This window comes from Gymnoscopelus microlampas (assembly GCF_963454915.1).
Source record: "Gymnoscopelus microlampas genome assembly, chromosome: 7".
NCBI classification, from domain to species: domain Eukaryota; kingdom Metazoa; phylum Chordata; class Actinopteri; order Myctophiformes; family Myctophidae; genus Gymnoscopelus; species Gymnoscopelus microlampas.
This window is the reverse complement of record NC_139944.1, coordinates 13,862,592-13,885,082: the sequence shown is the minus strand read 5'-3', so window position 1 is coordinate 13,885,082 and position 22,491 is coordinate 13,862,592. Positions and strand designations below refer to the sequence as shown.

General features: G+C 41.5%; 1 protein-coding gene and 1 long non-coding RNA gene across 2 annotated transcripts; one reads left to right on the top strand and one right to left on the bottom strand.

Annotated features, from left to right (window-relative positions):
• Positions 1–1,383: 1,383 nt before the first annotated feature.
• Positions 1,384–7,352, top strand: LOC311049630. The gene is made up of 2 exons (XR_014601212.1): positions 1,384–3,434; positions 3,468–7,352. It is a non-coding gene; the product is annotated as an uncharacterized lncRNA (long non-coding RNA).
• On the bottom strand, positions 5,618–22,070 carry ippk (inositol 1,3,4,5,6-pentakisphosphate 2-kinase). The gene is made up of 14 exons (XM_084063362.1): positions 21,878–22,070; positions 17,784–17,843; positions 15,568–15,663; positions 15,343–15,409; positions 14,756–14,874; positions 13,491–13,580; positions 12,760–12,818; positions 12,425–12,497; positions 12,159–12,311; positions 11,731–11,854; positions 11,333–11,468; positions 9,574–9,676; positions 9,171–9,250; positions 5,618–8,388 (listed from the first exon to the last, which is right to left on the bottom strand). The coding sequence occupies exons 1-14, from the start codon at positions 21,956–21,958 to the stop codon at positions 8,160–8,162; spliced, it is 1,470 nt and encodes a 489-aa protein (XP_083919488.1). The 5' UTR covers positions 21,959–22,070; the 3' UTR covers positions 5,618–8,159.
• Between the last annotated feature and the right edge of the window lie 421 nt (positions 22,071–22,491).

The window sequence follows — 22,491 nt, the reverse complement described above, 5'->3', positions numbered from 1 at the left end:
CGCCAGCGTGGAAAACAACTACAGCGCGCACCGTTACTCCATGTGCTAAGGGTAAACATGAGGGTTGCCAGGTTGGCATGCAGGTTCTCTAAAAACAAGCGCCAGAAACAAGCAACCACCTTCATGAAAAAAAAAAAAAAACACCGAAGGGGTCCGCAATGTTCCAGGGGGGTCCCCGCGCGTCCCAACACTCCACAGGATGTCCGCGGACCCCCTGTGGACCCCCTGCAACATAATAAATATAATTTCTTCTAATTTTTTTTTTTTCTTTTTTTTTACTTTTCCACAGTTTTACTCCGGCGATTTGGGTACCCCAATATACACGCGCCCACGCTGGGCCTCGTGCGCGGCTGGGGTTGAGGGGGGCGTAGCCCCCCGAAACTCTAGTAGTTCATATAGTTCAAATAGCCAATCTACAAGCTCACAACGTGTCGATGTAGATCGGCTTGTTGAACTATTTGAAAATGTTTTTAAAAATATTAACAAATATTAGCAAAGAAGTGAAGGGATAATGGGTAAGGCACCGGCGAAAATAGGGCCCATAGTGTTTTACATTTCTTGATATGTATTGGTGTTATTTTTATGCTACGATTAATTGAATACATAGGACCACAATGGAAACAAGTACCCAGGACTTTTTTGTGTTATCCTTTTAGCCCAAATGTCTGTCTGTACCTCGTGCTGTTTACATTTCTGACTAATAAAGTATTCAATCAATGAAAACATGATACTGACCATATTGGGCCTGATGTGACCGGGCCTGACATCAATATACAATTCTACGTATAATCGCAACAGGCTTTTTATCTCTCCCTGGGAAGTAGGCTAATAATAACATAATCACACACCAACGGTCCAAATTATTTAAGCAACACAAAAAAAAAAGCTTGGTAAGGGACCTGAATATTTGATAGGGGACACTGGCCCAAATAAGGTTCAGTAACAGGGATCTCCGTCTCTCCAGCTCTTTAATAAACAGAAAATAGATTTTCAGCTCAGGATACCAATTTCATCCAATCAGGAGAGAGAACTCACAGGATATAGGAGACATAATTGGAAGTAATGACACAAAATTGGAACTGGAGCATTATACAAGCTAAGCTAATAAATGGTACTCTCTCCTGATCAACTGAAATTGGCAACCCACCTGAACATATTGTTTATTAAATAGCAGGAGAGAGGGAGACCCTTGTTCTGAACAAACTCTATACTAGCACTATCAGAATACATAGCTTTAACCAAGTTATAACAAACTTAATTATTTTACCAAAAAATATCACTTACCCCTTTAAGTAAAACTGGCATTTTCACAATGATAGAAATAACATGTCGACATTTTTCGAATCTCAAATAAAAACAACAAAAGGCAGAAGCGTTGTTTTAAAAATCATTTTTATTGAATATAAACAGCTCTGTTGTAACGACTCTGCTCTCTTCCTGCGGTCGCCAGAGCGCCCAGCGGAGGAGCGCTCTGACTTCGCTACCAACAACTTAAAGATATAGAAAAATAAATCATTTAAATACAAAATGCCAGACAGCAACGTCCCATTTGTATTCTGAAATAAGGTACTTTTCTCATCAATATTACAGTCTTTTATTTCTCTCAGCTATATACAGACGTACACCAGCAGTTAATATAAGCTTCTTATTAATGCCAGTGCTTGTGATTCTCTCCTGTTTAAGCCTCATTTATACTTTAGTTATCGAGAGTAGTCGATGTACAAGGTCACGACACGTCGCCATGCGACTCGTGAGCTTGCACATCGGCTACTTGTATAAATTAAGGGTTAATCCTTCCTACGGACTCAGGTAGGATTCTAGAGGAGAGAAGACAGATTTAGACAACGATGACCTGGTCGTTTCAGGAGTTAAAAGTACTTAAATTTAGCACACTAAAGATAAGTACTATACTTAAAACAACCAATGTTCCCATTAGGGATTAAATAAAGTTTTGTCTCATCTGAATTCTTAACAGCAGAATTAATTTCAAGGTTCTTTTTGGCTCTTCATAGCCCTATGACTGCATGCACACACACACACGCACACACACGGTGTTTAACTCTTTGTATCCCAGAGGTGATGCAATTTGAGTAGAGATAAGACAGAATCTGGTTTAGTCATTTTAGATCTAGTTTAGTTTGTTTAGATCTGGCTTGGCCTACTTGGATATGGTTCAGTCTGTATCTGGTTAAGATTGTTTAAACTAGACCCTAACAGACTGTGTCAGATATAAACTGTTGGGATCTAGTTTAAGTCTGTTTGGACCTGGTTTAGATCTTGTCTAATCCATTTGGATTAGGTTTAGTCTGTTGAACGCTTCAGTGCGTTTAGACTGGCAGAAGGTCTGAGCCAGGATACAGAGGACGTAAGGACTAACAGCGTTCATTCCTGACCCAGATGCTGCATGTGCTCTTGTCTCACCGTCCTTGTGTGAATGCAGTCAGCAGACATTCTTCATTATGTCACTCAAGAATTATGTTTGACATTTCAACAGACAACCTTACTTTGCTGTACAGCGAGTTTTAACTCTGACACTAAGTAAGTTAGTCAACTCATAAGATTAGCTATCCAGCTATTATTATTGGGAGAAATCATGGCTTCTCCACAACCCCTTGCATCGTCAGTTATTGTTAACATTGGTCATACACATCTTATAGTTATTGCATGCTACTGTAGCTACAATGGAACCACAAGTTGCATACAAGACTGTTACAGCCTCATGTGACCCTGATAAACAAGACTACGGTCCATTATATCATGATCTTTTCCTGTGACATAATCAGCTGAACACAGGAGAAGAGATAAGTGGTTCGGCCCCTCTGTGTGCCTGTCTCTCCACCCTCAAAGCAACTTTTCAGCTCCAATCGTGAACTGGTGGCATTATTTGGTTGTAAAGTTTCGCTTTGGTTTAAGGTGCCCAGTCTGACGTTTTGTTTAGTAAACAAGCTGGTAGGAAGCAGCAGCATCGAACCTGATCATCACACAGAGAACATTCAGACAGGTGCTGGTTTGCGTTCTGATCAGGGACTCATTTAGACCCAGTCCACCTGGTCATCAAAACTCATAATGCACTTAGCTTTAGCAATGCCTCGTACGTTGTGACAGGCAAGATCAACACATTCTCGCACCCAGGTCCTACACAGGCAACATCCGACCAAAGGTCTGATGGCGCAACTGTCTTGTTTAAAATGTTTTCTTGTGTGTTTTTGTGTTCTTTGTCAACCTATTATGAGTTGGGAGTGAGAATGTGTAGACGAGACAGAGGGACACGTCTCAAGTGTTACCAGTTAAAAGTGTCAAACTGGAAGTTGAGCAGAGAATGGACACACACAACAGCCCAGTGCCACAAACTACTGCTACCAATAAGCTGCTGATATTCACCTGGTATGACAGGCCTGAGGTCCTGGTAGGATAGAAAACCAGCAGTACTAGAGGTCCTGGTAGGATAGAAAACAGCAGTACTAGAGGTCCTGGTAGGATAGAAAACCAGCAGTACTAGAGGTCCTGGTAGGATAGAAAACCAGCAGTACTACTAGGATAGAAAAGCAGCAGAACATCAGACTGCAGTACTGCTAGCTACCAGGCACAGCAGTGTCAGAGCTGCTAGACACCTGGTTGTGAGGGTTGTCATTGTAGTGTTCCAACCAGGGATCCGTTCAGTCCTTGGATACCAGGTGAATAACATGAACTAGCTCAGTGGTTCTCAAAGTGGGGTCTGGTGGGGACCGCAGCAAAATGTGTTAACATAACATCAAAATGTAAAACTATAACCCTGGCACAAACTCTTTTCAGATGGGGGTCCTTGACAGTCTGAAAACCACTGAACTAGCTGATAGGAGAACTAGCAGTAGTCTGTGGAGACCTCCGTGTCCCTTCCTCATTATAATCAGTGATTCTCAACCTGTGGGCCGGGGCCCACTGGTGGGCCGTGAGGGTTTTGCAAGTGGGCCCCCAAATATATATTTTTAAATATTTTAATGAGAATATAACATATTCAATTTAAAATAATGTAAAATACATTTCATGGTATTCTTTCTTTAAAACCTTGAAAATAAAACAATATATTGATAAACAGGAAGTGAAATTATACTATGTTAGTTCCATTGATCCAAGCCGGAACACAATCAATTGATCATTAACACAAACATGCTCTGAAGGAATTGCACGTGGCCCACCCATATATGACCACTTAACGTTCGGTTGCCATGTTAAGGGGTCAGATGAGTGGGCCGTGTGCATTTTCTATATTGTGGGGCCCGAAACAGAAAAGGTTGAGAATCACTGTTATAAACAACAACATGGAGAGAACGTTGTTCAATCGAGTCATTAAGGACACTGATGCCTGATATATACTCTGTCATAAGAAGAAAATAGCCAGATCTACAAGATCACAGTGTGTCGTGACACGACGCACTGTGATCTTGTATATCTTCTATTATTTTGTGGGATGGAGTATAAATTAAGCATTGGAGAAAACCTGACAATATGGAGGCATTACTGAACGTTACATAATCTATCCTGTTATAGTTTACACAGGAATTAAAAGGTGAACTGTGGGACACAAGCAGTTTAAACATCAACACACTCTTGCATGCACACACACACAGCCATGACAGAACATGTAGGCACTAACACACACACACACCCTTGTGCAGGAGAGAAATGTGCTCAAACGCACAACCAACACACAACAAGCACTTATGGCACAAAACACAGCAGAGTAGCAGCTTCTGTCTGTCTGCTTGCTTACCTGTCTAACTGTCAACCTCTTCCCACAATATTAATAACATCATTATTAGAATACCTCTATGCAGTGTCCCCCTCACACTCAAGGTGTTAAACACTGCCCCCTAAAGGCCAATGGAAGCAAGGAACTACATGAGAAAAGCAACAGAAAAGTTGACTCCAAAAGTACGTCTCTTGTATTGCCCAAAAGTATTGTTAGTACCGTAAATTTCGGACTATAAGCCGCAACTTTTTTCCCATTTTTCGACCCTGCGGCTTATATAACGGTGCGGCTTATCTATGGATTTTTATAGCTAACGGCCACTAGGGGACCTCCTAAATCTAGGGATTTTACACCCGCAGCTTATAGTCCAGTGCGGCTTATATATGTACAAATCATTCAATTTAGCTGCTGCGGCTTATATTCAGGTGCGGCTTATAGTGCGAAAATTACGGTACATGACTAACAGCATAGTATTTACGTTAATCATAAATACTATGCTGTTAAATACTATAGTATTTGTTTGACCTATTATTACGTTAAAAACACAAAGGGAGTGGTTTGTGCTCTTTGAGCGGCAGAGAGGACGCCCGCTCGTCTATTTATGTTTTAGTGCACCATTATGGATCTCCACCATTGTTTAAGCGGACAAATTCAAAGATCATATTTTGGAATATGTTCGAGGGCGCTCATTCCCCCCACCCATAATGCATTTCAATAATCTGTCGGTGGAAAACTCACATGTCCAAAACTGTTAAAAATATTAAGTTTTAAATATGGAGATACAAGGTTTCTGCCCGACAGAGACAACATGTAGTACATACTTGGACCACAATTCACTCTATGGTTGTTGAGCAACTGTTATCAGTTTGATTTAAAAAAATATAATACATTTGCCTTTACCGTTTGAATTAAAATACACATGCCTCTGTTAACTTGTTTGTCATGCAAGCTCAACCCATAGGGCTTTAAGCCCTATATACTTCGCCTTGCGATTAGCAAAAACAGCAGATCTACAAGCTCACAGCGTATTGCATCGCTACACATTGAAAGCTTGTAGATCAGCCGTTTTCTGACATCTTTTTGGTGTAAGTAAAAGCTGCAAATACGGTGTCCTGTGTGTAAGGTCACCGGTTCAATCCCCACAACCGCTATATGGCGTGTCCTTGAGCATGACTCCAACAGAGAGTCAAGAGTCCGTCTGACTCCACTCACACAGCATAATTAAAGCTACCATCCTGGACTTATTTCAATGAGTAAAGGGTTATTTTTATGTTTAAGACTAGTATATACATTTAACCAGCGGTGGAAAGTAGCTAAGTACATTTACTTAAGTACTGTACTTAAGTACAATTTTGAAGTATTTGTACTTGAGTATTTCCAATTTCCAATACTTTTGCAAATATTGTACTTTTATCACTCCACTACAATTATTTGGAAACTTCAGTTACTAGTTACTTTTCAGATATAAATCATATTATAAAACATACATTAACCACTTTAGCCCTATTTTATAAATAGGCTATTTGAAAATAGCAGATCTGCATCGCGACGCGTTGTGAGATTGTAGATCTGCTATTTTCAAATATTTTAGTACTTTTAATACATTTTGATGCCAATACTTTTGTACTTTTACTTGTAACAGATTATTTCTATATTGCAGTATTGGTACTTTCACTTAAGTAAAGAATTGTAGTACTTTTTCCACCACTGCATTTAACTAGTTCATCTACAGTGGTTGGAGGTGGACTCTGGCGCCAGGTAGGACACCTACTGGTTGACAATGTCAATAAAGTTGTTTGAAGCAGACCGCAAGGTGCGCCGGATTGGACACTAGATGATTCGCCATCTTTATTGTAAGTACAAACAAACACACAGTTTGGCGGTTTTAGTTCCCACTAGTCATGTTGGATTCAAGTGTTGTGCTCCATGACTGGTGCGTCTCCATGGTGATGATATGTAAACAAACGCTGCTAGCAACAGCGTCCATGTTTCAACATAAAGTTAAGAAATGGGTGCTCTCAAAAAACTTAAATATTATGACCTTAGAATTTGGACAGTGTGACAAAATGGCCGACACACAGAATAGTGCACTAAAAACATAAACAGGAAGTGAAGTTTGTCAATGTATGGCTCTGGTACGACCCGGACCTACAATCACTTTACCAAATATGGCTGAGGTCAGGAAATGACATCACATACGCACAAGTCAAGGTTATTTCACTCATTAGGTCAATGGTTCTCAATGTCAGGTCCAAATGGCCCCACATAGGTCTGTTTACTAAATGAACACTGAGAATTTTACAGTTAGGGTCCAAAGATATTCAAAAAATAATAATAATACACTCTCAGAGTTACAGACCCCAAAGTGTCCTTTTGGACCCATGGTGGGCTTTAGGCAAACATTGAGAAACAGTGAATACTTTTTTTTTGTCATTACTCCACCTTCGACAGTGTTGTCATGGACACTGTAGAGGAGGCGGTGTCAGATTAGGATCTGGGGTCGTCGCCCCGTTAGGGATCCAGGAGGCGAATCAGTGCTCCAATTTAAAAACAAAAAAAATAGAGAAAAAAATAAGCCCATTCATTTCCAATAAATAATATTAAAAATCAGACAAAAGAAAAAAAACAGGAAATCTTAATGAGATCGGCCCTCTGTGAGCTCCGATTGGCTTCCTGCATTGACAGGTGGGCGTGGTGAGGGAAGGGTCAAGTTTTGGTTTCCGATCCATTACTTCCTGTTGTAGTGGTACTGGTGACCCCCCCCCCCCCCCCCCATCCCCCAGGTGACCTGACCCCACAGCCCAGGCGAGCGGTGGCTCACTCAAGGTGGTCGTAGGTTCGATCCCCGCAGACGTCATCCGACTGAGGTCGTAGAAGCAGTGTCATTCAAACCTACAGTCCTGTACCACCAACCCCATTCCTGGTACCACACCCTATTAGCCAAAAAAAAAAACTCTCATTGGCCAGACATCAGCAGTGTGAAGATTGTAACAGGAAGTCCTGGGGATATTTGTTTTCCTCATTCCAACAGTAGAACTCTTCACACACACTTGACCTCAGTTTATTAATGTCCGTTATCGTATTTATTTAGCATTCATTACTTGTTGGTTTTTGTGGTTGTTGTAGGAATCATCTCTAGATGATTCCAGGTTGCCACTTTCACATGGCTGCCCTCCGTGTGTCCGTCCGTCCGTCTGTCTGTCTATGGAGGACCGGGGTGGTTTAGCAGCAGCGATGGAGGTTCTTTTCATGCCTAATTTATGCCCCGTCGCAAAAATAGCAGACGCACGATATCGTGCCGCATCCGCGACACGTCACACAGCGTGTCATCGTGTGACAAAAATAGCAGACCTACAAGCTTGCGAAAGACCTACAAAGCGAATGCTTTGCCAGCTTGTAGGTCTGCTATTTTTGTTGGCGAATCGGTGCTTCAGACGGGGTGGAAGAGCAGGGTGCAGCAGTCTTCTTCTGGCTCCCTGTCCAGAGGATCCTTGGTTCTCAGGTAGAAGGAGACGATCTGGTGGTCCAGGAGCAGCTGGCGGGGGACGCTGTCGAACGGCTTGGGGTCCAGGTCCAGGATGGACATGGAGAAGGAGAAACGAGGAGCAGAAGACCTGGAGGAGCACAGGAGGTCTCTGGCTTTCATCTGACCTGACAGACTGGAGGCAGGGAGGGAGGAGGAGAAGAAGAAGAGGGAATAGGAGAAAGACAAGAGGTGAAGGTGTATCAGATCAAATAAATCATACTGTACCACTCCGCACTGATTCTTTATCTCCCTTCCTTTTATTTATATACTGTATATATCGTTGCTGTCGGGCAGAAACCTCTTATCTCCATGTTCTAACGCCCTACTTGATCATACTACAGCGTCACACACAAGCATCAAAAGTGGCAGATCTACAAGCTTGAAACTAAGTCATTTTATGCTTGGTTGTGTGTTATGCTTGGGTGTTGCGCTCCGAAAATTGCAGATCTGCTCTTGTCTAAGTTTAAATCAGGTATTGCGACGCCATCACGGCCCGCCAAAAGACGCTTTAGTCCACTAAATCAGCTGTAGATTTAGTCGACAAAAATCTTATATTTAGTTGACTAAAACTAGAGTAAAACATTTCAGATGACAAAAATGTGACAAAAACTAAATGGATAATTTTATTCAAAAGACTAAGACAAAATTAACACTGCTGCAATATGTCTGGTGACGTCTAAAATTTGGTGAAGTTACTTGAACAGCGTTGCAGCTAGGTTTGTTAGCTGCCAATAAGTATTGTTGCTTTTCAGCCAATCTGCCCAATATGAAGGACCGCTCTAAATTATTTGCATTGGTTCTGCAATGGAATGCAATTCTCTGAATGGCGTCTACATTGACTTTAGATGTCATCAGACCTGTCGGTAGGCCTCTGACCACGTGAGACCATCATGCCCATGTCATCTTCTTGCTCACCTTTCGTCCTCGCCACAGGGAACCAAGGCAACCATGATGGAACAATCCTTTGCCGTCATGGCAACACGGTACTGATGCACCTGTGCCCCAACACACACACACACACACACACACAGATAGTTGTTGTTAGCAGTAGGTCTGTCACCTTGAACAGAAATAGCAAGCTTGTAGAAGTGCTTGAGTCCAAAGCGCTCCTCCACTCAAAAAAATGTAAAGAAACTACGCAGCCCCTTATGCTTCTGCCATAATGGTAGCTCTACTTCTGCACACTCACACACAAATAAACTTGTTGTGCCAATAAATAAAACAAGCAAAACAAAGGATTCAATGTTTAAATGTGTATAGTGTTGTGCAGAGTGTAAATGTTTATAGTGTAGTTTATAGTGCTTTAGTAGAGTCAAACCTTGGCTGCAGCGTAATCTATAGAGCCATCGTCTTCAGCAGGACATTTCTGGATCCTCTCCAAGAAGGCTGTATTATACGGTCCATCCAGCTGGAGACGACTCCTGACACACACACACACACACACACACGTTTGTATGCTATTATACTTGTGAGGACATCAACATTTTAGGACAACGATTTTATGAATGCCATCGTTTTTAAATCTCAAAGTGGTGTCTGGGGACCCCTGGGGGATCCAGGGGTGCTGGTAGGGAAACCGTAAAATCGACCCAACTCTAATTCACACACAAGATCTTAAAATAATGGCACATTACAGGAGTTTATGAAGAATATTGTGCCTGGCTGAGAATCGCGGCAAACTCACTTGATCTCATCTCACATGATCACATGTGAAAGCCCATGTAAATAATGTTAAACTTGCTGTTGTAACGGATGAACGGTTGTGAAGTCTGGGAAGACATGTTATCCGTAGGTTAAAGCCTTACTATGTAACTTTTTTTTTATTAATAAAATGTAATTTTATCCAATCTGTACGGTAGAGTATGTTAATACAATATAACTTATTGGGGCAGTTGTATTTTGTCTCCCTGCTCTTCTACCGAGACATTTAGATTGTGTCATTTAGATGGTCAATATTCAATTTATTCCCAGCTAGCATGCCGGCTCTATTAGCTCAATGGTAAAAATGTCATTGTCAGCACTTGCGCAGGAAACCGGGTTCAAATCAGGGATAGAAGAGGAAAGTTACATAGTGCTGCTTTAAGATAGTTGTCTGTTGCCCCTCACCTTCTGTTATAACTGCACAAAAGCATTATACAACCTGTTCTGTTTTATTGCTTTCCGTTTTTTCACTACATTGTACCTCAATGTATCTCAAACCAAAACAAACTTTTCAGTATTAGCCGTATTGCCTCCAAGATTATCCAAGAACTACCCACAACTTCTGATATGAACAATACAGTCATCACGCGTTTAGCACTCAGCACTCAGAATAGCAAATGACATGAACATCCCTTACATCGTCATTTCAAACTCATGCCATCTGGATGACGATACAGAACTTTGAAATGGGAAAACGTCAGTTTTAGTAGGAGTTTTGCCTCTTCATCCACTGCGGCATTAAACTGCCTCACTGGTAGGATGTTTTTTGTGTATTTTGGGGACTTTGTGTATTGTCTTGGCGTTATGTTATGTGCCATGTCGTTTTGTGCTATAGTGTTTTCTGTTGAAACAGACTGTGAAGATGAATATCCCTGAAGGGACAATAAAGACAATTATTATCATCATTATATAGTCATTCGTCGTCTTCGTGCCACTTATGGACAAGCCTCAGCTGTCCAACACACCTGTAACAGGTTGTTTCTACCCACCACCATGTCCAAAGTCCTCTCATTCACTTCACGTCTGTCTCCTTGTAGTCTCAGTCACTCGCTCAGATGACGAGACCTAGTCGACCAGATAAATATCATTATTTGATAATTGTCAGGGCGACCCTATCGTCTGTAAGCAGATCGGAGGATTAAGATTGGATCTTATTTAGATCCCTCACACTACAGCATCATTTGGGCGGATAATGGCTTCCGATCAGCCTTGAACGATCGGCCATTGTAGAGAGAGAGGAGTTTCCGACCTAAAATCTCACCAAGTTCTCCTGTAATGTGAGCCCGGCTTTAAGAGTTTCAGGTGATGTTGCAGTGGTTCAGGTTTTATGTGCTGTTGCTATGGTTAAGACTTGTGGGTGTTGTTGCTTTGGTTACCTGTCTTCAGGGTACAGTTTGAGGTGTTGTTCCAGGCGGCGGTACAGAGGATGCAGACCTTCGATGTCCAAACTGTCCAACATCTGAGTGTGAAGAATCCTGGACAGAACGCAGTCTCTAGGGAGACCTGGGCAACCTGCAGGGTCAACAGTATTCCGTTTCAATTTATTACATCATGTTTTCTGTCAGTAAATGAATTGAATCAATTTAACTGAATATAACTAAAAGTTAATATCCTAAATGCAAGAATATGGGTCATATTTATATATCGTCTCTGTCGGTGGAAACCTCATGTGTGCAAAACTGTTACTTTTCAGGGTTCAAAAGTGGCAAAAATAGCAGATCGACAAGCTCGAAATGCGACCGACAGACAGACACATACATACAGACAGACTTACTGTTTCTGATCAGCTCTCTGGTGAGGAGGCTGGCCTCACAGAAGCCCCGCCCCTCTCCTCCTCCTCTCTCCAACCTCATCCCTCGCTCGTCCCCTCCGGTGTTCAGCAGAGCATTCACCAACACCTGTGTTTAATTATCATAATTAGTGTGATTAATCTTCATAACAATTAATGTCAACAGAGTACTCAACGCTGGTTAACCTGCAGGTGAAATATGGGTACAGCACAGCTGACCAGTACAACCACAGTCTTCTACTGTTGGTTACTGGGAGCTGACCAGTACAACCACAGTCTTCTACTGTTGGTTACAGGGAGCTGACCAGTACAACCACAGTCTTCTACTGTTGGTTACTGGGAGCTGACCAGTACAACCACAGTCTTCTACTGTTGGTTACTGGGAGCTGACCAGTACAACCACAGTCTTTTACCTGTATGAGGTCATTAAGGACAGCCTTGTTGGCCAGGTGACCGTTGAGCCTGGGCGTTCCAGACAGGAAGTAAGGTCTGAGGTGCTGCAGGAGCGAATTCAAATCCTGGAAGTCCTCACTGCCCTCTTTACCTCCGTATATACACTGACCACCCTGAGAGAGAGAGAGAGAGAGAGAGTGAGCCAGAGAGAATACCTTGAGCACCCTGGCCGACAGACAGACAGACAGACAGACACATAGACAGACAGACAGAATGTTCTACTCACCTTGAATATTTTAAAGTTATTTTGTGGTTCTTCTATCAAGTGTTTGATGGCAAAGTACATTCTCTGCTTGTTCCTAAACACACACACAAACAAACACACACAGTCAGTGGATTGATACCATTCCGACAAACACGTTAAAACTCCAACAAATTAGGAAGGAAATACATTTATGTAAATCATGTATTAGTAGTATATTAGTGCTGTTGTAGTAGTAATAGTATTAGTAATTAAGTAATATGTAATAAGTAATAGGAGTAATATAGTATTAGTAATAAAGTAGTATAGCATTAGAAGTGTCAGGAATAGTAAAGTAGAAGTAATAGTAGATGTAGTACCCTGAGAACAGGTCTAGAGGGCAGTAGAGACTGGGTCTCTTCCACTTCCCGTTGGCCACCTGGAGAAACACAACACTGTCACTTCAATCTGTTGCTAACATAATATACCTGCCATACATAATCAAATGACTCACATCACTGCCTAGAGCAGCGATTCTCAAACTGTAGGTCGGGACCCGCAGGGGGGTCCCCAAATTATTTTGGGAGAGTCCCCAGATGAGCTTAATGTGCAACATTGTTTCCTCACAGTAAACAAACCAATATTACCTAAGAAAGAGCTGGTAGGTTAGCTATTTTCACAATATTTATCTGTGGAACCGAGTGAAACAAAATGCAATGCCTCAACTCAGGATGGGGAGTCCCCAGTTCAAAATCAAATATAATTATTTTGGGGGTCACGGCCTGAAATGTTTGAGAAACCACTGGCTAGAGGAACAGCTACGACGACACACACACACAAGCCCTATGTCAATGCAGATCATGTGACCTACAACTAGTAAACAACAAAGTCACCGAACATGTTTTGTAAAGTTTCATATGACATAACGGCCACATTTAAAATACGTTGTGCTTAATTATTACTCCCCCACTTCCCATTTGACCTCAGCAATGCAATGCAATGTGTGTCTCCATCAATGATAAAGTACTGTTAACATTTGGGCATAGAGGTTGTCAAAGTGATATGTACAGTAACTGAATACCTTTCAATGTAATATGTAATGTATAGTTACCTTGTAGTGTTGATGAGTACAGAAGCGACATATCTTGGTTTTGATGTCTTTACTGACGTGTCGAGCTGAAGGCAGGAAGCCACATTTAGGCTGAAAAACAAAGCACATGCAAAACAGACACACACACACACACACACACGCACACGCACACGCACACACAAACACACACACACACACACACAGTGGTGAGTTTTGTGTTGCAGAACCACGGTGCAGGTAACTTGGTCAAATGTCATCTGACTGGGAACAAAAACCTTCATTTATCAAACCACTTCAACCCTATTCTGGGGGAAACATTAGCTGAAAATAACCGATCTACAAGCTCACGACACATTGCGATGCGTTGTGTGCTTGTAGATCCACCATTTACAGCAAAGAGATTTGGTGTACAAGGGGGAAAGGTGTTGACCAAACACAGGGCCAAACCCAATCAACTAAGTATTTGTTTACTAAGTATAGAGGGTTTAAATGGTTAACACATTCCTGTCTTAAGGGATTGGACAGACAGAGAAGCTAGTAGATAACATTGTAATGACATTATAATGAGGTCAGTAGCATGTGCTGTGTGGCAGACAGTAGCCTCATTCACACATGCAGTGTTTAACATGGAAGTTATCTAGACAAGTGAGGCTGCATGTGTGAACGCAAACGTCTGACTCAGTAGGACCTGACATGCAAGGGACTTTACGCTTCCAGCTCCATTGAGTTAAGTCAGTGTAATGTCCGAATCAATGTGAGAACAACTCTGTTGTCTGATTCCTCAGCTCTCTATCAGCTTAGATTTGAGTAATTGCTGCTGGGCCATAAACAGGACACGGCACTTAAATCAACAATTTACTGGGCCATGTTGTTTTAAAGCTCCAGTGTTGTTGAAAGGGGAACTGTCACACAGCTCTAATCATTCATCATAGAAGTCGGCGTGCCGGTCCTTCGGGTACATTGCTACTTGTGTTGCGTTGGCATTTTTTGTCAACACTGCTCTGTAGCAACGCCTGCATATGGGCTTGCTTCGTAGATGTTGCCTTTCCCTGTTAATTTGCCTCGAATGCAAACTATTTCCTAACAGCACATGCTTGTTTTCTGGTTTAGTCAGCAACAACCCGCCGCAGAGGCAATGCAACTTTCTATCTTTAATGAGCTTACACACAGAGCCAAGGACAGGACACGCACCGAGTGAGTGAGTGGGTGGACGGACGTAGGGGCAGAGCAGCTGTGTGTGTGTGTGTGTGTGTGTGTGTGTGTGTGTGTGTGTGTGTGTGTGGTACCTTTATCTCTATACAGAGAGGTGGTGTGTGTGTGGTCAGGTTGTATGGAGGTGAGGTCAGGTTTGGAAGGCACAGAGCACAGCCACTGTAGATGTCCATCACCTTGTTACAGCGCCACTCTGCAACACACACACATTATGGTATACCGTTGTTATACACTTCTACTATAAACCATTAAACTACAATATAATCATACACATCTACAACAATTGGCAGTAATTTAGAGGATGTTTTGTTATGAGTATATTTACAACTTTTTTTCCATAAGTTGTAACTATAATTTCCCAATTCAGATGTGAAATGTATTTTTTACAGTTTGTAAATGCAGGCTCCATACTAGTAGCGATCTGTTTATAAGATAACCAGTTTTTGTTCTAGAAGACAGAACTTGTCAGTAACATGTGTGGATAGGTTTATACAAACTATCAATATGGTACCCCCAAAGGACCCTTGGGGGTCCCCGGACTCCACTTTGAGAACCACTGCCATAGCGAATATTTCTATAACACGGCGGAGTCAACCGAGTATGGAGTAAGAATATAAAGTAAAAGTAGATTAAACAGAGTATGTATGAACAGCCGTCTCACCTGGTCTCTGATGTTGAACTTTGATTGACAGCTGTCTGACAAACTCGAGAGGCAGTTTGACCACTTCCTGTAGTAAAAAAAAAAATTAAGTTATTAAGATACACCAATTCATTATTACTACTGGTATTTTCATGCTGTGTGTGTGTGTGTGTGTGTGTGTGTGTGTGTGTGTGTGTGTGTGTGTGTGTGTGTGTGTGTGTGTGTGTGTGTGTGTGTGTGTCTTACTCCACTGTGGACGAACTTGTCTCCCAGTAAAGGCCTCATGACGTTCTTACTGAAGTCAACAATGTTCTGGATGTGTCTGTAAGTCTGTTCTGTAGTCTGACAGACAGACAAGGAGAGAGACAGTCAAGAGAAAGAAAGGCAGAGACCAACACACGTGATGCATACATTAAATCTTGCAGAACCGCAGTCACCAGACCGTGTCTCACATCATCTTATAAACCCTGTGAGCAAGGCACTTCCACTGAGTTCCTGGGTTGGTGGTTCCATACTAAGATAATGTTTATATCGTCGTAGCAGTAGCGAAAGTAGCAGATCTACAAGCTCAAAACGCGTCACTTCACGCCATGTTTCAAGCTTGTAGATCTGCTACTTTTGTGTAACGCTCTAGTATGATCAAGTAGGGCGTTCCTTTATGAAAAAACACAAAAAGTTTGAATATCGAGATAAGAGGTTCCTGCCCGACAGGCGACAGCAACGATATTCATTCTGCACATCCTGGTATAAGTAAGCTAACTGCTGGTTGGCTTCCCGATAGAGTAACAAAAACAATTAAAATAACAGTAATAACTAGTGATGTCACTCACAATCTTCATCTGGCTACGCTATTTTAAAGCCATCATATCGTTGCTGTCAGGGCACCAAATGATATATTTTATCCACAACGTGAATGGCTTGCTTTGATCAGCTGTTGATGGACGTGCTGGAAGTAACAGCTACAGTATTTTGAATGTATTCCACAATGAATAGACAGTGAAGTTTGCTTATTATCAAGCATGATTTACATTTAGTTGCGCCCTGGTGTCGCGCATAAAACAAAAATAGCAGATCCACAAGCTGTGACCTTGTAGATCTGCTATTTTTGGTACACAACCAAGTATAAAACAGGCATTAGGTCCCATAAACAAAGTGCGATGGGCTTGGAAGTTAGCTTCTTAAAGATCAGACCCATTCTGCTCCCATCAGCACGTGGGAAACAAACACACAATACTTTGTCTGTGTTCATCCTAGAAACACCATTCAAACGTTGTTGTGTTCAGCAGAACGACCACTTTGCATTGGGGGAAAGTGAAACCACTAAGCAGTTTCTGCTGAAACCCGACCAATCGATGGATGCTTGCCATTCTCCGAGAGAGAATACACTTCTGTTGCAAGAACAGGATCAGCTAGCCAGTACTGAACTATTCACTTCCCTGATGTACTGGGCAGTGTGGAATGTGCAAGCTGTATAACTTAGGTAAATACCGTTGCTGTCGGGCAGAAACCTCCATATTTTAACTTTTCGTAAATTAACGGCCTACATGATCAAACTACAGCGTCACACTGAAGTATCAAAAGTTGTAGATCTACCAGCTTGAAATGTGGCGCGACGGACGCACGTTGAGCTTGTAGATCTGCTACTTTTGCCATTTTTGAATCCTAAAAAGTAACAGTTTGGGAAATGAGGTTTCCAGCAGACAGAGACGATATAAAGCTCCTATCAGGATTCAGCGTCAGCAGATAGCTACTGAATATTAAATGACTCAGATCGGGCTAAATTAATTTGGTCACGACTAGGGATCATGGGGTGAGATTTTATCTTTTATTGCGATAAAACTGTTACATAATGGTTTCATGGTTCATTTATAGTATAGGGATAATCATGAATGTCTTCATATTGCATCTTCATGAGTGCCAGGAAAGGGATGTCTAGCTCAGTGAGTTCACTAATGTAGCAGTGTTCCTTCTGAGAGTGTGTTTAGGGCCAGTTGCCGCGTTCTCACACCTCTACGAGCAAAACGAAAGCCACAAAAAGCTGACATTTTTGCACCATCTTGAAAAGAACCAGGGTTGGGCATGTCACATTCTCTAGTCCACAAGTCTAACCGTACTGTATCATTACCGGAAAGTGCCACCGTGTTCCCATTCCTTATTTGTTTCCTTCCTTGTCGTTTTGTTTTTTACTGCAACAGGTTCAAAGTAGTACAGTTTGACTCTGCCACAATGCTAGCTGGTCTTTATTTTATTTAAATTAAGTCCACACAATGTTGCCATTTTGATTTGCTATTTTTATGTATGCAAGGGGACACTATCACAGTATTGTTTGATTGTTGTTGTAGAAATAGGTGAGATTAGACTGCAGAACGGCTATTTTCACGTTCACCCCAGAATAGGGACGCTAAGGTTCAATATCCATATGAAACAAACAAATGCACACTCTCTCTCTCTCTCTCTCTCACCTGGGGAGCGTTTTCAGAGTCTTCCGTGGAGTGTTTCAGTAACCGTAGAACCCTGGAATGCTGTTGACAGGAGAGACAATGTGAGTCACTGGATGAGTGGCTGTGCATGTTCTACTTTATTAGACAGTTTAACGAAGGGGAGGCAGAGACAGTCACTTATAAACAAGAAGAAAGTCTTCATAAACAGCTGTGATGGTCTCATCATACTGTGCTGGTCAGTGGTTTTCAAACTTTTGTCAAGACACACCAATGGGCACACCTGTATTCCTAGTGAAAATAGCCGATCTATAAGCACACAAGTTGTGAGCCACAATCAGAATCAACTTCATTGTCACATCATAGGTTTAGAGGTGTAAAACAGAGGGTGAAATTCATCATTGTGCAAGCTCCATCGTTTTTGTTATTTCCATAACAAAAACGTGTCGGATTGTGACATTATTATTACTATTCTTTATGGGGGTATTAAAAGGTAGGGCAAGTGATATTCATTTGTTATAATAAGTGTTAAATAACTATATATTGTTATAACAATCATTGCTATAATATAGTGTTAATTCAGTAACAGAGGTCTACCTGTCTGTCCAGCTCTTTAATCTTTAATAAACAGAAAATGCATTTATCAGGCCGGGATACCACTTTCATCCAATCAGGAGAGAGAACTTATACAGGATAAAGTGACATTTCAAGTGATGACTTGAAAGAAATGAGCAGACAAAATTGGGATATAAAAGTGAAGCTGATAAATGGGTACTCTCTCCTGATAAGTTGAAAATGTGCAACCCACCTGAAAATGTATTTGCTGGTTATTAATTGACAAACACTCGCAGTGCATACTATCAAAAATGTGTGCTTTTACCCTTTAACAAAAAACGTTTTGTTTTGACCAAAACTATCACTTTCTATTAAAATGTCAATTACATGCCCAAAATAGGGATGCCAGATTGAAAGTGCTTGTATACATTTATATTTCTTTAGTGTATAGAATTTACCTCTGAATTGAGTGCACACAAACTAAATACTGGTGTAGTAAAAAAAAAAAGTGTGATTGTTGTCCCATGTCCCAAACTCTCATGGCACACCTTCTCCTTTCTCACGGCACACACTGGTCTACAGTATAAGACAAGGATCTAACTAGGACACCTTGATTTCTGTCTAATGTAGGTTTACTAGCACACTGGCACTGTACTTATGCTAACTGAGTCATGCTGGTGTCATGTACCAGCATTGGGGGATGTGACTCATGTGAGGTGTTAACGCTAGAGTATCACAAATCCATTCCTTCACTGTGACTCATAAATGTCACTTTGTGTTTTTGTTCATTCATTCATGCCGTTTCTCTTTGGTCACTGCCGCGTACATTCAACCATAGTGTTTCTTAACTTCAGCAAAATGAGGAGCACTTTAATGTCACAATTATTTCACCGGCTATAAGTTAGAGCCCAGTGAGATAATGCACGAGAATTGCTTTATAGATCAAAGTTTTCACTCTCTCCAGTCCACCAACAGTATAGAGTAGACAGTTGTACAATTCTGCACAACAACATAAATCTTCTTTGATGGGGGTCCCTGGCATTACATTATTTCAAATAGGGTCTGTGGTGGCCCTATATAATAGAAAGAGAAAGTAACGCCACACCATTGAAAGCCGGGGCGGGGGGGGGGGGGGGGGCTGGTTCATGATACGTATCAGTTTGGTGGTTCTTCACATGAACTTGTCAGAATCACTGGCTTTGTTCACTTTATAACAAGGCAAAACCCAAGTTTGACTCAACATGAAACCTTCAGTGTCACAGATTTCATTTAACTCAAATCCACTTCAAAGACTTGACAAAGTTATCCACGTTAGCCGGGGAAATGATCAGTCATTCTATATATATATATATATTGATATTTTTACTCAAAATATACTTTTAACCGCTTAAGCTCTACTTTATACTTGGCCTACTGCTTGTAAATATGCTCTTTTCAAAACATAAAAAAACAACAACTTGAAAACATGAAAACAATTTAGAAGGAATTCACCCAGGAATAAAGTGTTATGACGTTAGCAGTTCGACGTGTTAAGCTAACGGCTAGAATAAACACAAAGGCTGCGTCAGTGACGTCACATCACCGTAAGCGCATGTACGACCTTTCGCTGCTAAAAAACAATAATGTAATTCCAACATGGGGGGAAAAGGAACAACCTTTCCTCACAGATGTCTGTGCTTTTCATCGGTTGCAAATACGTCGTTTTCTGTCTGTTTTGAGTGCACTTCCCACAGTTGCCATGTCCGCTTATTATAAGCGACTTTAGGCTTCTTTTTCTGTGAAAATCGTTTTTTTTTTGCTTGTTTCTAGAGTGTAGTTGCTTATTTGGGCTTGTTAACTAATGATGTTTAAACCAGTGGTTCTTAAACATTTCCAAGTCAAGGACCCCCAAATTACCAGGGGGAAATACCAGATTTTACTCGTTCTATATAGTTGGACTTGTTTTCATACACCTCGTTGCTTATTTCTCTCACAAAACCTGGCAACACTGGCCTTTCCACTACACAATTCCTGCATGTGACGTCACAGAATAATCCAGAGCGTTTACATCCTAGGATGTGCCGCTAGATTAATGCTGAGCTAACATGCTAACCCCCTCACACACACACACACACACACACACGCACAGACAGAGGGAGTTGAGCTCTTTAAAAAGCTGCCATTTATCACTTTGGCAACTTTTTGTCAGCGTTCATGTTGCGACACGTCGTGGGCGCCACGCACCGTGCGACACGTAGAGCGACATTCTGCGTTCATTCATAAAGTTTAGCCACGACAACATTCTCAAATAAACTCACAACAAGTTAGCATAGCCTATTAGCGCAGTGGTGGAAAGTAACTAAGTACGTTTACTCAAGTACTGTACTTAAGTACAATTTTGAGTTTTTTTTTACTTTACTGGAGTTTTTCCAATTGTCTGTACTTTGTGCTTCTACTCCACTACATCTCGGAGGAAAATATTGTATTTTTTACTCCACTACAATTTGAAAACTTTAGTGACTAGTTACTTTGCAGATTTTGATTATTATTACAAAACATACATTAACCTCTTCAGCCCTATATACATTTCAACTATTAGATCTACAAGCTCACAATGCGTCGCGATGCGAGGCCTCGTAGATCTGCTAGTTTCTTTTTCTTTCTTTTTTAACTTTGTTTATTGGATTTTTCTGCAGCAGTATTCAGCATTAAAAAAACATAAGGTACAGAAAAGCTTTTTAAAGCAGCCAATAAAATACAACATTTCAATAGACACATTCAATTTCCTAGATCTGCTAGTTTCGAAATAAGTTTATACATTTAAGAACTTGTGAAACGGGACATTCTGCATTCTGTACTTTCTACTTTGGGTACTTTTAAGTACATTTTGATACCAATACTTTACTACTTTTACTCAAGTCCATTTTGAATTCCGGACGTTTACAGAGTACTTCTAACATTGCAGTATTGATACTTTTACTTAAGTAAAAAAGGCGAGTACTTTTTCCACCACTGGCCTAGCCCAGTCTCTGCCCTCACCCGTCGCTGTGGCTCCAGGACTCTGTAGCCGTGCCTTCTACAGGAGGAATGGGGGTGCCTGGCGAAAAGTTGTGGTTTTTACCCATTTTCTACCACCGTATCGCATATTTGAAGTTACCGACATGTTCATACAGATGTCTGTAGTAAAAACGGGGTGATGTTGATATGCAATGATCTTCCGCAGTGAAATACAACGGCTTTGTTGACCGGCCTGGTTCAGAATTTCACACAGAGGCGCGTTCCCGATCAGCAGCAGTGAAGGGCGCGCTGCCGTGTTATTGAGTGTGAAATTCTGAATAGGCTTTTCAACAAAAAACGATTTAAACAGTCGTTTCACGAGCGGAATGTCGTTATATCACCCCGTGTTTATTACATACATTCGTAGCAACATGTAAATACCTTTATATGTTCGATACGTCGTTGGGAAATATGAATAATATAACGTTTCACCCGGCAGCCCCAGTCCTCCTGGGCGGACGGACGGAGACCCGGGCAAGCTACAAGCGAAGCGTTTAGCCTAGCCGCCATGCTAGCGGTGGTCTGACCTGCAGGTGTGAGACCACCAGGCTCTTGTTTCCTTCTCCGTGGTATTTCCAGTCGTTCTCGTCCATTTTATCCAGTTCCATAACAACACAGACGGCCCGGCTCGCTTGACAACAGACTGCTGCTCCGTTAAAGTACAGACAAACTACAGATAACAAACACACTACAGTCCAACGTCTGTGTGTCTCTGCTGGGAAACTAACTGCTACTACTACCGCTTTAACAAGACGGCCCACCTCCTCCCCGCTCTGCTCTGCTCTCATTGGACGGAGAAGGTGTCAATCAATGTTGCCGGGGTTTGTGAGAGAAATAAGCAACCGGGTCTAGGAAAACATGCCCAAGAGAAACAACTAGGACACATGAGCACTACCTACCTAATGCATTGGCATTTGAAAATAGCCGATCTACAAACTCACATTGTGAGCTTGTAGATCTGCTATTTTCAAAAAATCATGAAATAAAATGCGGAATATCTTTTTGAAACTTTCTAAACAACATAAATGCTCCCTGGTACAAAACGTTTTCATAAAAAATATTTAGAACCACTGGTTTAAATAATAATACGTCTAAATTAGTATGTACACTTTGGAAACAAGCCCAAAAAATCGCAACCCGC

Coding starts and splice junctions, on each gene's coding strand:
- ippk (XM_084063362.1), bottom strand. CDS start 21,958: ATGGAACTGGATAAAATGGACGAGAACGACTGGAAATACCACGGAGAA. Junction 13,581..14,755: donor CTCTCTGTATAGAGATAAAG/GTACCACACACA, acceptor TTTGTTTTTCAG/CCTAAATGTGGCTTCCTGCC. Junction 11,855..12,158: donor TCCTTAATGACCTCATACAG/GTAAAAGACTGT, acceptor AATTAAACACAG/GTGTTGGTGAATGCTCTGCT.